Source organism: Impatiens glandulifera, chromosome 1 (assembly GCF_907164915.1).
Source record: "Impatiens glandulifera chromosome 1, dImpGla2.1, whole genome shotgun sequence".
Lineage (NCBI taxonomy): Eukaryota > Viridiplantae > Streptophyta > Magnoliopsida > Ericales > Balsaminaceae > Impatiens > Impatiens glandulifera.
Window position 1 is genome coordinate 39,249,444 of NC_061862.1, and position 12,260 is coordinate 39,261,703.

The 12,260-nt window shown below is 31.5% G+C and overlaps 2 protein-coding genes across 2 annotated transcripts; both read right to left on the reverse strand.

Moving 5' to 3' along the window:
• Positions 1-201: 201 nt before the first annotated feature.
• On the reverse strand, positions 202-1,370 carry LOC124921303 (probable methyltransferase At1g27930). Its single transcript, XM_047461939.1, has 2 exons — positions 807-1,370; positions 202-720 (listed from the first exon to the last, which is right to left on the reverse strand). Exons 1-2 carry the CDS (start codon positions 1,232-1,234, stop codon positions 294-296), a joined length of 855 nt encoding a protein of 284 aa, XP_047317895.1. The 5' UTR covers positions 1,235-1,370; the 3' UTR covers positions 202-293.
• Positions 1,371-2,937: 1,567 nt separating this feature from the next.
• LOC124921191 (squamosa promoter-binding-like protein 2) lies at positions 2,938-6,547 on the reverse strand. Its single transcript, XM_047461817.1, has 5 exons — positions 6,418-6,547; positions 4,698-5,391; positions 4,305-4,441; positions 3,476-3,733; positions 2,938-3,326 (listed from the first exon to the last, which is right to left on the reverse strand). Exons 2-5 carry the CDS (start codon positions 5,372-5,374, stop codon positions 3,037-3,039), a joined length of 1,362 nt encoding a protein of 453 aa, XP_047317773.1. The 5' UTR covers positions 5,375-5,391; positions 6,418-6,547; the 3' UTR covers positions 2,938-3,036.
• Positions 6,548-12,260: the final 5,713 nt, after the last annotated feature.

Below are 12,260 nucleotides of genomic sequence, written 5' to 3' on the forward strand. Positions count from 1 at the left end.
AATTTAAAATAATTAGTTCAAGTTTGTTAGACAAACACTACTTTCTAGATAAATTGTCTAGAGCTCGAGATTTAAGAAAAATCCTAAACCTAAACAACATAAAATTAATATTTATATCCAAAAACAAATAATTAAAACCCAAATTTCTCCAACACACTTACTCTTTTTCTATATATTTCATATTCTCACTTCACCAAAACCAAACTAAATATCATTGTTTTTTTTATTATAAGAGGAAGAAATAACAAATAAGAATAATAAAAACAAGAATTTCAAAATAGAATATATCAAACTCAGCAAAACGACGAGCTTTTTCCACCGCCGGTGGTATTATTCGCCGGCGGTATCGCAAAATGCCAAAGCCTTCCAGTCGCATTCACCAAATACTTCTTACACAAGAACTCTTCCGCATACATCTTCTCCACCTTCCTCTCAACATCATGAAGAAAAACATCAGTAATCCCCGGTCCTTTCCGATTCCTCGCCATCACCGCCGCCGAATAAATAGCTCCCATCCTCCCCGGCGCCTCCGCAAAATACCCTCTCGGAGCATCAATCATTATCAGATCCCATTCCGTATCATAGATCTCATCTGGTAAACCCGTAAGTGCTAACTTACACTTGTTATTCCCTCTCAATTCTGACTTTTCCGGTGAACATTCCGGTTCTGTTTTGTACCATGAATATAACTCATCCGCCTGCGATAGCTTCGTTCGGTATCTGTATATATATATATATTTATTATCACCATTCATCATCAACACCAATTCAATTCAATTCAATATAATCTAATATATAGTATGTACCTGACGGTATGGGCGCGGAGATCGGGGGCTTTTTGGAGGACAGTTTTGACCCATTGAGGATCTTCTTCGAGGAAGACAGTGTTACCTCCGGCATTGAAAGCGGACCACATTAGAGAATCATGGCCTAACCCAAAAACAAGGAAATTACAGGGAGATCGTTTTTGGAGGACGTCGAAGGAGATTCCGATCTCGGCGAAGGATTGCTGTGGGACGACGGCGGAGGTGGCGTAGTGAAGGAGGGCTTTGAGATGGAGATCAGGAGAGAGTGATTGTGTGTTGGATGATGATTTTGGGGTGCGGAAACTGGTTAAGGTTGGTCTGTCTGGCATGGTGCGAGTGACGGAGAGGAGTAATATTCCTCCGATTAAACCTGCCAGAAGGAGACACAGGAAGAGTGGTTTCTGTAGGATGACATGTCTCCCTTTCATCGATCGATTATCTTATCGATCTGGAATGAATGAATGAATGAATCAAAGATTGATGATGATGAAGATGAGAGAAATTTTCAGAGATTATGCTTTTCTGTTTTGGAGAGGAAAGGAAAAACTAACTTGATTCATAGATAGTGTGAGTTTTCTTCTAGAAGTTAGTAACTTCATTAATTAATCAAACTAATTATTATTATTTTTTAAATTATTGTAAAAAAAAATTTATTATTTTGAGGGAGACTTTTATAATGGTAATTAGAATATAGAAAATGAGAATTATTTTATAAAAAATGATTTGACTGAAATGAAATGAAATGATTTCTTCTTTTAGGTAAAGTTTGACACTTTCTAATTTTCTAAATTTAATTTTCCACTGCTGCCCGTAATTGCCTCCCAATTTATGTATTGAAACTTTCCAACATAACAATATTGACTGGGACTACAGATCTGGTGCTAATTTAACTCCTTAAAAGTCTAGTCTTCTTCCTTCATTTCCTTTACACCATTATTCAATCTTAATTATTTGAAAATAATTGAATTGAGATTTCTAATTAATAATAGGTTAATTCGATTTTTGGATGATTTAATTGTTAAGAAGATAAGAAATATGATTGTGATAAAGAATATATATAAATAATCAAATAACTTAAGATCAATCAAGATCTAAGTGTTTTCTAAATATCATCATTATTAAACAAATAAAAGAAAAAAGTGGCTCAAATCTCAATTTACCATTCATCTTGTCAGATGTCAATTTTTTTGATAATTTTATTTATAGTAAAAATTAGAATATAAATAATTCTTTAATTGATCCCCTTCATGTTTTTATTCAATTTTATATTACTTATTGCTGACACTATAAAGTGTTTTTATTTTTAGTGTGGATGGATGCATAAATATTAATTAAATTTTGTTTCATTCTATTACAACTAATCATATTTAATCTTTAGCAAATATTTTTATTATTATTATAAATCTATTTATTTTATTTTTTTGGTTACAAAAATAGTAAGCTAGCATGACCTCTTTTTAAGTTAAAATATTTCTTTTATGTGAAATTTGATATTTGAACTATATTAACAAATAATAATGTTCTGTGTTTTTTTTTCTATGATTGTAAATCTATTATTATTGTCTACATTTTGAACTTTATTATTTGTGTGAAGAATATTGTTAAAGTGGTCAATTGTCTCAAATTCGATCTATTTCAATTAAGAACACAATTAAAATCATGGAAAAATATATATAATTAAAAATGGCATATTTGATTTGTATGGTGTCGGCAATCGGCATGGCCTAATAATATGTGTATTCATTTGGTCCCTCTTAATGAATTTGGTCGTGGGCTTGCCTTTACCCACTCCAGATCTAGAATCTAGATCACACATTCAAGAATAGGCCGGCCCGTCTTCTGGGTAACAACGTCAATTAAAAAACTATATATTTTTCGATAATTTTATTATTTTAATAATAAGAGGAATAACATTCGGTCTCTTAAAACTACTCTTATCAATTATTGGGGTATAAATTGAAACGAAAAAAAGCTCTAAGATAAAACCAATAGCACACTTTTGTTCTCGTTGAGAATTTTGAGTTTTGGGCATCTTCATGGTAACTTTTCTTAATTTTTAGGTTATTAAATATTATGTAAACATTTAATTTGTGTTTTAAAACAATAAATACATATTAAATAACTTCTTCACTTTAAAGCACTCAATTAAGGTAGTTTCTTTATCCATATAAAAAAAGTAAGGTGAAACAAAAACAAAGTCTAAACATGCTTAAGCATTACAACAGTCAGCTTAGTTCAAAATACTAGTATAGAAATAAGGCTCAGTTTCATAGTACACTGGTTTGAAGAGCTGCATTTCCTGAAGATCATCTGCAGGCTGCCATTGCTGCTCTGATGATGGACCTTGAGGTAAACTGATACTACTGTAACAATGGATTCCAGTTTGATTACCATCATGATTGCGATGACAATCAAAACCGATACTTGTCGAATAATTGTTAGTTGACAGAAGAGAGAGAGCACCATCCATATTTTTCGATGTTGTGTCCAAATTACAAGACTCATCACCTTCTTCCTGACCTGTACATGTAAATAAATAACTAAATACTATTGCATTTCGGATAACTAGAGATATTGATGGTGTAATCATAATAACAAGAATACATTTTGAAATTAATCTGGAATAACCCAAATCAGAATATAAGACTTCACTAGCAAGAAAAACCAACCTTGATAAAAGACCTCGGCTTTGTCTACCTTATACTGTAAATGTCTATTCTGCCCTTGGACACTGATAGAAGAAGGCGCTAATCCATTGTCTGGCCATGTTGGATGTTCTTCTGTGACAACAGTTTTTTCAGTTTGTAATTCATATCCTTTTGTAAGTGTAAAATTGGAATTCCATCCCCTTTCCCATAGAAGTTCTTCGGATGTTTTTCCAACAAGAGGGACATTGTTCAATGCAAAACTTATCTGCTGACTTTCACCTGCACATATAAACAGCTTTTTTCAAATTAAAGATAAATTCTCATTAAGAAGCTGAATCTCTAAGTAGAGCATTTATTAGGCAGTATCATGAAAAGGACTAGAATTAGATATCATAAAGTGGATGTTAAGGAAACATAATCAAGGAAACAAGCCAAATCCGTAATCTTGGAACTCTTTATTGTATAAAGAAAACAAATTTTACCGAATGCTATGAAACTTAACAACATGGATGTCAAAAACTTGAGGAAACATTTCAATATTGTTTTTATCAAAGCATAACAGCGTTGTCTGCATCATCTAGGAATCAATCAAATCGTTAACACCCATCTTAGATCATGGCCCATTTAGAAACAGTCTGTGTTTGGACGAGAAAATGTCATTTGGATGTTGATTTAGATGAGATAATGTTATGCAACATAACTTAATTAGACATATAATCATGATCCAGAGAGTGTTTCCAAATGGGATTATATTTAAGATTTCCTAGTTGTCAGTAAAAACTGTCACGACAATCCACAAATAGACATTTTAAATTGAGATTAACATGAGAAAGAAATGTAAGCATAATACTTAAAAATGATGATGATAGCCTTGTTGACTTGAAGCCTATTGCATCTTGATGTGGTTTACGGCGCCTAGCATTATGGTCAGAAAGCCTTCTACGGCAGCTTCGCTTCTTTTCATCAAACTCCGACAAGCCATGGAACCTACAAATCATATCAAGTACAATGTTTTATTAAAACCCCAACATTTAAAGAAAGAGGTACAGGATCAATGACCTCAACATTATTTGTAAGTGGCATTTAAAGAGATGTCAGTTCTAGACAATACATTAAACAATAATCAGAAAGAGGTGAAACCAGTACAGAAAACCTTGACTATACAGTCTCAAGAAAATGCATGGTAAACATTTTGACAACCCTAGATTCACTGCTCCCAATGCAAGTCCTGGTACAAACATACCTGCTACATTGTTGGCAAAAGCGTCGTTCTACACCGCCTACAACCACTTTTGGACATTTTGAATGATTTTCACAGACCCTATGCTTGCGATGATATTCTTTGGCAGAAGATAGTTCAAGATTACAACCTTCGACTTTGCAGCGTGAAGATATCACATTCTGACAAAATGATTTGATTTTCTTTGAAGTAGTGGTTGATGAGACAGGAGATATCTGATTAGATAAATTCTTGGAACTGCTGTACATAGAATTGTTCTCAAAGTATGTCCTCTTACCAAGTCTCAGCCCAATAAGAGGTTCAGCAGAGGCAACTGAAGCATCAAGGGATGGAGAAGTTTCCGTTAGATCAGTCCCGGAAAATTGTTCTTTTCTGTTAAAGTCTCCAGGAAAGTCATGATATGTCTCGAAACTGATTTTTGTTGCCTTCGTGTCTTCCTTTAACGAAGAATCAGTTGAAACAGATAATGAACTTTTTACTGAGGAGCCATATGCATTATCTGATCCTGTAGCGGTAACTCCCCCTGAAAGGTTAAATGATCCTGCATCAATCTCCGAATCCACATCAAGACCCCAGTCTGACAGTTGCTTCTTAGGACTTCCAATGGTATTTGGGTTGAACATGACAAGGTTTTCCCAGTCCCATTTCCAAGCACAGTCCATGGAAGTACTAGTTTGCATTAAATTCTCACTTATATCTGCAATCATTGCATCCAGAACCCATTTACCAAACGAATGACAGCTTGGAAGATCCACAAAAATCCAGAACTATCATAAGTAAATTGAACCATAGACCAATGGTATGATATGTATGGAAAAATGTCAACTAAAATGTCAAACTGAAGATTTTAGGGAATAAATCATTATCCCTGAAATAATATGCTCTCTAATTGTACTGATGGAAGATAAACAGCAATTGAAAATTTTGATTTCTTTTATTCCATATTACATTTTCCTTATTTATCATAATCTCTTTGTATAAATCACACCCCTTTGTACACAGTTACATATATATCGAATAAACAGACTTTTGTCTACTACATACTCTCCTCCTCTTCCTTGATACTAAACCTCAATATGTATTAAACAGAAGAACTAGTGCCTTATAAGGCAACAAATTTTAATGCTTCATATTCAATCAATGTTTAGCAAGCACTACTGTGGTGTCACTGCTTCAATCAAATGCTCTAAGCAGAAATCTAACTACAAAACCAAATCCACACTAATCAGCTATATGTCTTCCCCTGCTAATTAAACACCATTGATCAATTCAGTGTAAACAGAAAATGATTGGAAAACTAGTTGCAGTTGGTTTTGTCATTTTGAGTCAACTTTTTATCGAATTTCATCACTCTTCAAACGTGAAACGGTTGAATAAAGGTAGGCACAAGTAAAAGGAAATATTAAGCATCTAATCGTGTTATTCAGTATCAAAGTCGAGGTAATTAAGAACTTCGCTAGCAGTTGTTTATAGTTGTACGAAATCGGAAATATAAACAACTTCTTCTTCCACATATGACATATATAAGTGCATATCATTAAATAAGAAACTGATTACTCTAAACAGTGAACGATTTCCTGCTATTGCGACCTTATGAAAGTGACGAACAATGATTGTGAGCAGGAAAAACAACTTTGCATCTCCATTTTAGAGAAAGGTAAAGGAAAACAATCAGAAATCAATACGATAAACGGTGTTCGTTTGCAATTGAATCGGAGCTTACCGATTGAAATCGAATCAGTGAACAATATCGTATGAAGAAGTGAAGAAATTGGTGGATTTCAACTTTACCAAATGGAGAAGGTTTTAGAGAGGGAACGTGAGCTGTTTTTCACTTAATAGTCCACTGCCACTGGTACAAATATGGAAAGTGGGATTAACCCATAATTATAAATAAATAGATCAACTTTTTAAATGGAACAAAATATTAATAACATTAAATATACTTAATCAAGTTTAAAAATTACAGATAAAAAAAATAGTAATAGCTAACAATTGATACATAGATAATGATTAGATTGATTGAAGATGTAGCTAGAACTTAATAAAAACAATTGAATTGAAACTATTAAACACGATACGATCCATCAGTTTAGTATAATTTAGACATGGAACAAAATTGATCAAAAAGATTTTTTAATTGAGTAAATGGAATTCAAAATAAATATTCGAATCACTCACTCAACAAGTCTTTAATCACGTGTTATTAGAAGGTTTAATTAAGATAAAAGACAATAATGCTAAAATAATAAAATTTTAGCTACAAAATAAAACATCCCAGTTTTATTTTCACCAAAATATTATAGTTTTAAATATAGAATCATGATTGACTGTGAAGGATCTTTGAAAAAATCCTTTACACAAATAAAAATAAAATTGGTAATAAAAATATTCAAAACAAAAAACACTATAAAGTGTAAAGTGTAGTAGTTGACCCAAATAAATAAATAAATATATATATATATATATATATTTATATATTTATATATATATATATATATATATTGTTCAGTTTTTTATCTACCTAGTTAGGTTGGAATTATTTAAATAACTCAACCTATTCAAGCATATTTTCACTCTTCCTCTAATCAATCACATCACTCAATTCATTACCCAAAATACTAAAATATCATTTATTTTAAATTACTATTTATTATTTTAATATTATATATCAATACCCTTTAAGTAATTTTACCAAAAATATTCTCATCTCTTCAAAATCATCACCAATCATTACTCATTTTACCCCTTTAGGTTATTACAATAACCCCAATCCGAACCAGGCCTAAGTTTTTTTCTTATTGATTTGATGGGTTAATCAAAGTTTGACCGTAAGTTGTGGTGAAGCTTTTGATAAGGGGATAAGACTTTGTTTCACAATATGCATTTCATCCATATCCTATATTAATGTATAGTAGTCCTTTTGATTATGTCAAAGCCTTTATATTTAATCTTCAAACTAAAATGGAGAAAATAATTATACTATAGACTATATAATTGCCCACATATAAAATCATGTTACAATAATTGTGGTATTGTTATTATTAAAGTAAAATGACAATGAAAGCTCAACTAGTCTTTTATCATAAATTTATATCGGAGAGAAAAATTATTAATATATATATAACTTTGTGTGAAACAAAGGGAAAAAAAACTAACAATAACATGGATAATAAAGGGAAATTTGACTAAACGGGCACGAAGATTGCCTTATTTGACCTGGTGGCAAGATATAATTTTTATTGCGTTCGTGGTCTTTTTTTTTTTTGACGAAATTGCTCTTGTAGCGAAACGCTAAGTGACTTAGCGTTTCGCTAAGTGGATTAGGTTTAGTATAAATACTCTAATTTTTTCATTTCTTTCATTTTCTTTCTCTCTCTTCTTTTGTTTTCTCTTTCACGGCGGCGGCGACGGCGGCGACGGAGGCGGTGGTCCTTATGCAGATACAGATTTATGTTCTTATTTACCTAATCTTTATTTCACCCTAACCTAAATCGATTTTTGTTTTTATTATACGATCTTCATTTTTTTCAAATCCTAACCCTAAACCTATTGTTATATAAAATAATCTGTTCTTATTTGGTTCATATTGGTTTATATTTGGTATTTGGTTCATATTAGTTTATATTTGTGGTTCATATTGATTCATATATGTCGATGATGATATTTGCAGATAATCTCGGATCATATGGGTTCTGTTTCAGGGAAGTTTCGCTAAGTGCTTAGCGTTTACTCCACCTGGCTTTAGAGGTGTTTGAATATATGAAAGACAGAGATTTTGACATAGATGATAGATCCTGCATAGTTTATTTACTTGCACTGAAGAAATGCAATCAAACCGATCGTTTGTTCGACTTCTTTCATCGGATGATGTCGGCTAAGGTAAACATTACAGTTTATTCATTGACAATTGTAATGGATAGGATATGTAAGCATGGAAAAGTTTCTAAAGCTCGGGATTTATTGATTGTGATGATGGGAAGAGGATTGAAGGCGAATATATACACATATAACACATTGTTGGAGAATGTATTTGCGGGAATATTGAAGAGGGTTTGAGATTGTTTGGGGAATTGAGATTGAAAGGTGTTGATAGGAGTTTGGTGAGTTATACTGCGATGATTTCGGGTTTGTCGAAGGTGGGAAGATCGGATGAGGCATTTGAATTGTTTGATGAGATGAAAGAAGTTGGTTTAGTTCCTGATGATACTGTGTATTTTCACTTGTGGGAAGTCTTCATGGGGGTGATTAAATTTTTATTTGAATGGTTGAATCTTCATGCTAATGATGTTGTTCATTATTAGTTTGTTAGTTGAATAAAATAGAGAGGTTCTTCTTATTTGTGTTGTTTAATCTTTCAACTATTGTAGAGAACCAAATCTTAAACTTTCAATCAATTTTTATAACAAAATATTGGTAACACATCTTATGAATTATGATGAATGGACCTTGGTTGGGTAAGAATACAAACTGATCCGAGCTATCCAACTATCCAATCTGAATTGAACTTTTGATCCTTTGGTTCAAGTCCGTGATATGACTTGGATTCAATTCCATATTTAAGACATTCATGATGGAGTATAATCGAAATTTGAAAAAAAAAATCACACATTTTTTGAATAGTTTTTATAAGAACATTACTTCAAATATGGGGGTTCACTTACATAAATTTGAATCTTGAAATGCCTCTTTAGATCTTGTTTTATCTTAACAGTATAAAGAACTAGAACTTCACTTCTATCAATGAATAAAAGAGCTCTGCATAAATGAAATTGTACCAAGAACAGATAGTCTTATCAAACATATTATTCTTTTTTACCACATGAACTAAAAAATTACAATTACAACTGTGAACTACATAATATATGTTTTCATATATACAAAATCTATTACCAATTAAAAAACAAACTTTTGAAGAGATTACTATATTTTTTCCCAGTAACTGAAATGAGAATAAGTAAAAAATAGCCTCTCCAATTAGTCTAGAATCCTTTCCTATATGACCAAGTTAGCATATGCATCAAGTCCTTGGCTGCTCCCGTTTTGCTTTAGCTTCTTAAAAGGAATAATATTTTACTGGAAGGTGGATCGTTCTAGAGTGCTGGAAAATCGCCTTCCTAATGGATTGCCTTATCCACTAGTATGCATAAGTAGCAAACCTGCAACCAGCTTGAGGCTTGAATTTCTCAACACTTTTCAGAAGACCCATGCTCCCTTCCTGCAACAAAAGACTCAGTTTAAATTGGCAAAAACTCCCATGCAAAAATGCCTTTCAAACTTCTTTTTTCTTATTGAGATGTATGCACACATGTATGTGAGTGTGTGGTGTGGGTCATGAAATTTTGGTATACTTTTGTCTAAAGTTTACATTTGTTATGTTTCCCAAAATCACAAAAATCTGAATTATGATCCTGAAATAATCTTAGTAAACTGAAGCAAAAAATCACATTATAATGTGTATTAGATTCCAAAGAATATCTTATACCAAAAAAAATAAAAAAATCACTTCCAATTAGAAATACATGCGGTTATGAATGAAAATGCAAGGCTTGAGAAATTATCTGATTGTTGGGAACAATATGCAGTTAGGATTGAAACTTGAATACCTGTATTTGATCAAAGAAGTCGTCTTCATCTTTTCGAGTCAAAAGTTTCTTAGTTTCCGGGCCCCACAAGAACATCCTCACAGGGTCGTTAAGGTCAAATGATGCACGGGTTTTCCTTGAATTCTCATTCAATGGGTTGGAAATTTCCCCAACTGTAACATTATATTTTGACCCATTCTCATAAATAAGCACTTAGCGAAACTTTCCTGAAACAGAACCCATATGATCCGAGATTATCTGCAAATATCATCATCGATATATATGAACCAATATGAACCAAATACCAAATATAAACCAATATGAACCAAATAAGAACAGGTTATTTTATATAACAATAGGTTTAGGGTTAGGGTTTGAAAAAAATGAAGATCGTATAATAAAAATAAAAATCGATTTAGGTTAAGGTGAAATAAAGATTAGGTAAATAAGAACATAAATTTGTATCTGCATAAGGACCACCGCCTCCGTCGCCGTCGTCGCCGCCGTCGTGAAAGAGAAAACAAAAGAAGAGAGAGAAAGAAAATGAAAGAAATGAAAAAATTAGAGTATTTATACTAAACCTAATCCACTTAGCGAAACGCTAAGTCACTTAGCGTTTCGCTACAAGGGCAATTTCGTCAAAAATAAAATAAAAATACCACGAACGCAATAAAAATTATATTTTGCCACCAGGTCAAATAAGGCAATCTTCGTGCCCATTTAGTCAAATTTCCCTATTTTCCGTGGTTATTGCATTATATATATAAAATATTTTAGATCCACACTTGGTGTGAGAGAATCAAATATGACATTAATAAAAAAAATTATTTATTTAGTTTAACATAACTAACAAGATTATATATCTCACTTTAATTGAAAATAACAGTATAGGAAAGAAATTGTATAGTAAAAGTTAGGATCAAATTATCAAATTGGGACTCATTAGTGTTGGTAAATTGAAATTTCAAACTTTTTTATTTTATAATTTAAAACTCCTTATTGTTAAAATTATATAAAATAATTAACGGTTTTAAAAGTCGTTAACTTATTATCTAAATGTCATTTATAAATAAATAAAAATAAAAAATATTGAAGGGATGATATATTGTTTCCTCCCTTGCCTCGACATGTTCCACTACAAAAAAAAAAAATGATTGTTTTTTTTTAATTAAGAGAATGAATGTGATTTTTTTTTATTGGTAGTATAAGTTTAGGACTCTAATTTAAGTACCATATTTAATATTTGATGACGATTTAAAGCTGTTAGATCAAAGTCGGTCATGCAGTAAGCCTATCAAACTCATCAAAAGGTAATTCATTTATTAAAAAAATATACAAGTTTTAATTAAATTTACTATTTCCTTAATAAAAAGTGTTTAGTAGTGTGATTTAATATGAAAGACAAACAATTTAATTGGTGATAGAATCAAATCTTACTTTTAAAAAAAACAATTTTAAAAACTAAAATTGAATAACCAAAATATTTGTTTTGCGTGGACCAGGGTGGGACAACCAATTTTTCGGTAAATCTCATTAAGACAAAACCTCGTCACCCGTAAAATTAACACTAAAAAGTTTCAAATTATAAAGTTTTAAAAAAAATTCAAAATTCCAATTAACCCAATAAAAAGCTAATATATATATGAATTCCGAAATAACTAATTATTTAATAAATAATATATTAATTAATTATAACATTTGAATAATTAATTAAAATATTTTTTATTAAAAAAAAGCATCATTTTCAATAAATTTAAATAAAACAAGTTGTAAGTGAGAAGGTGGGGAATCTTGAAAGAAGCAACGGACACGTCGTCGTATACAACATAAGAGTTGAAAGCTAAAAGGATAACGTCTCTTTTTTTCTTTCCTTTTTCCTTTCTTGCTGATAACTGAACTGGCGGTGGGGTTTGGCATCTCAGGCACGTTGATTGATACGATGCCCATATTCGTCTCTTTCTTTCTTTCTTTCTTCCTTACG

Excerpts from the sequence above, each read along its gene's own strand:
- LOC124921191 (XM_047461817.1), bottom strand. The coding sequence starts at position 5,374 with ATGCAAACTAGTACTTCCATGGACTGTGCTTGGAAATGGGACTGGGAA. Across the intron at positions 3,734-4,304 it reads GCTATCATCATCATTTTTAA|GTGAAAGTCAGCAGATAAGT; the intron begins GTATTATGCTTA and ends TTATATGTGCAG. Across the intron at positions 3,327-3,475 it reads AGCCGAGGTCTTTTATCAAG|GTCAGGAAGAAGGTGATGAG; the intron begins GTTGGTTTTTCT and ends TTACATGTACAG.
- LOC124921303 (XM_047461939.1), bottom strand. The coding sequence starts at position 1,234 with ATGAAAGGGAGACATGTCATCCTACAGAAACCACTCTTCCTGTGTCTC. Across the intron at positions 721-806 it reads CTCCGCGCCCATACCGTCAG|ATACCGAACGAAGCTATCGC; the intron begins GTACATACTATA and ends ATATATATACAG.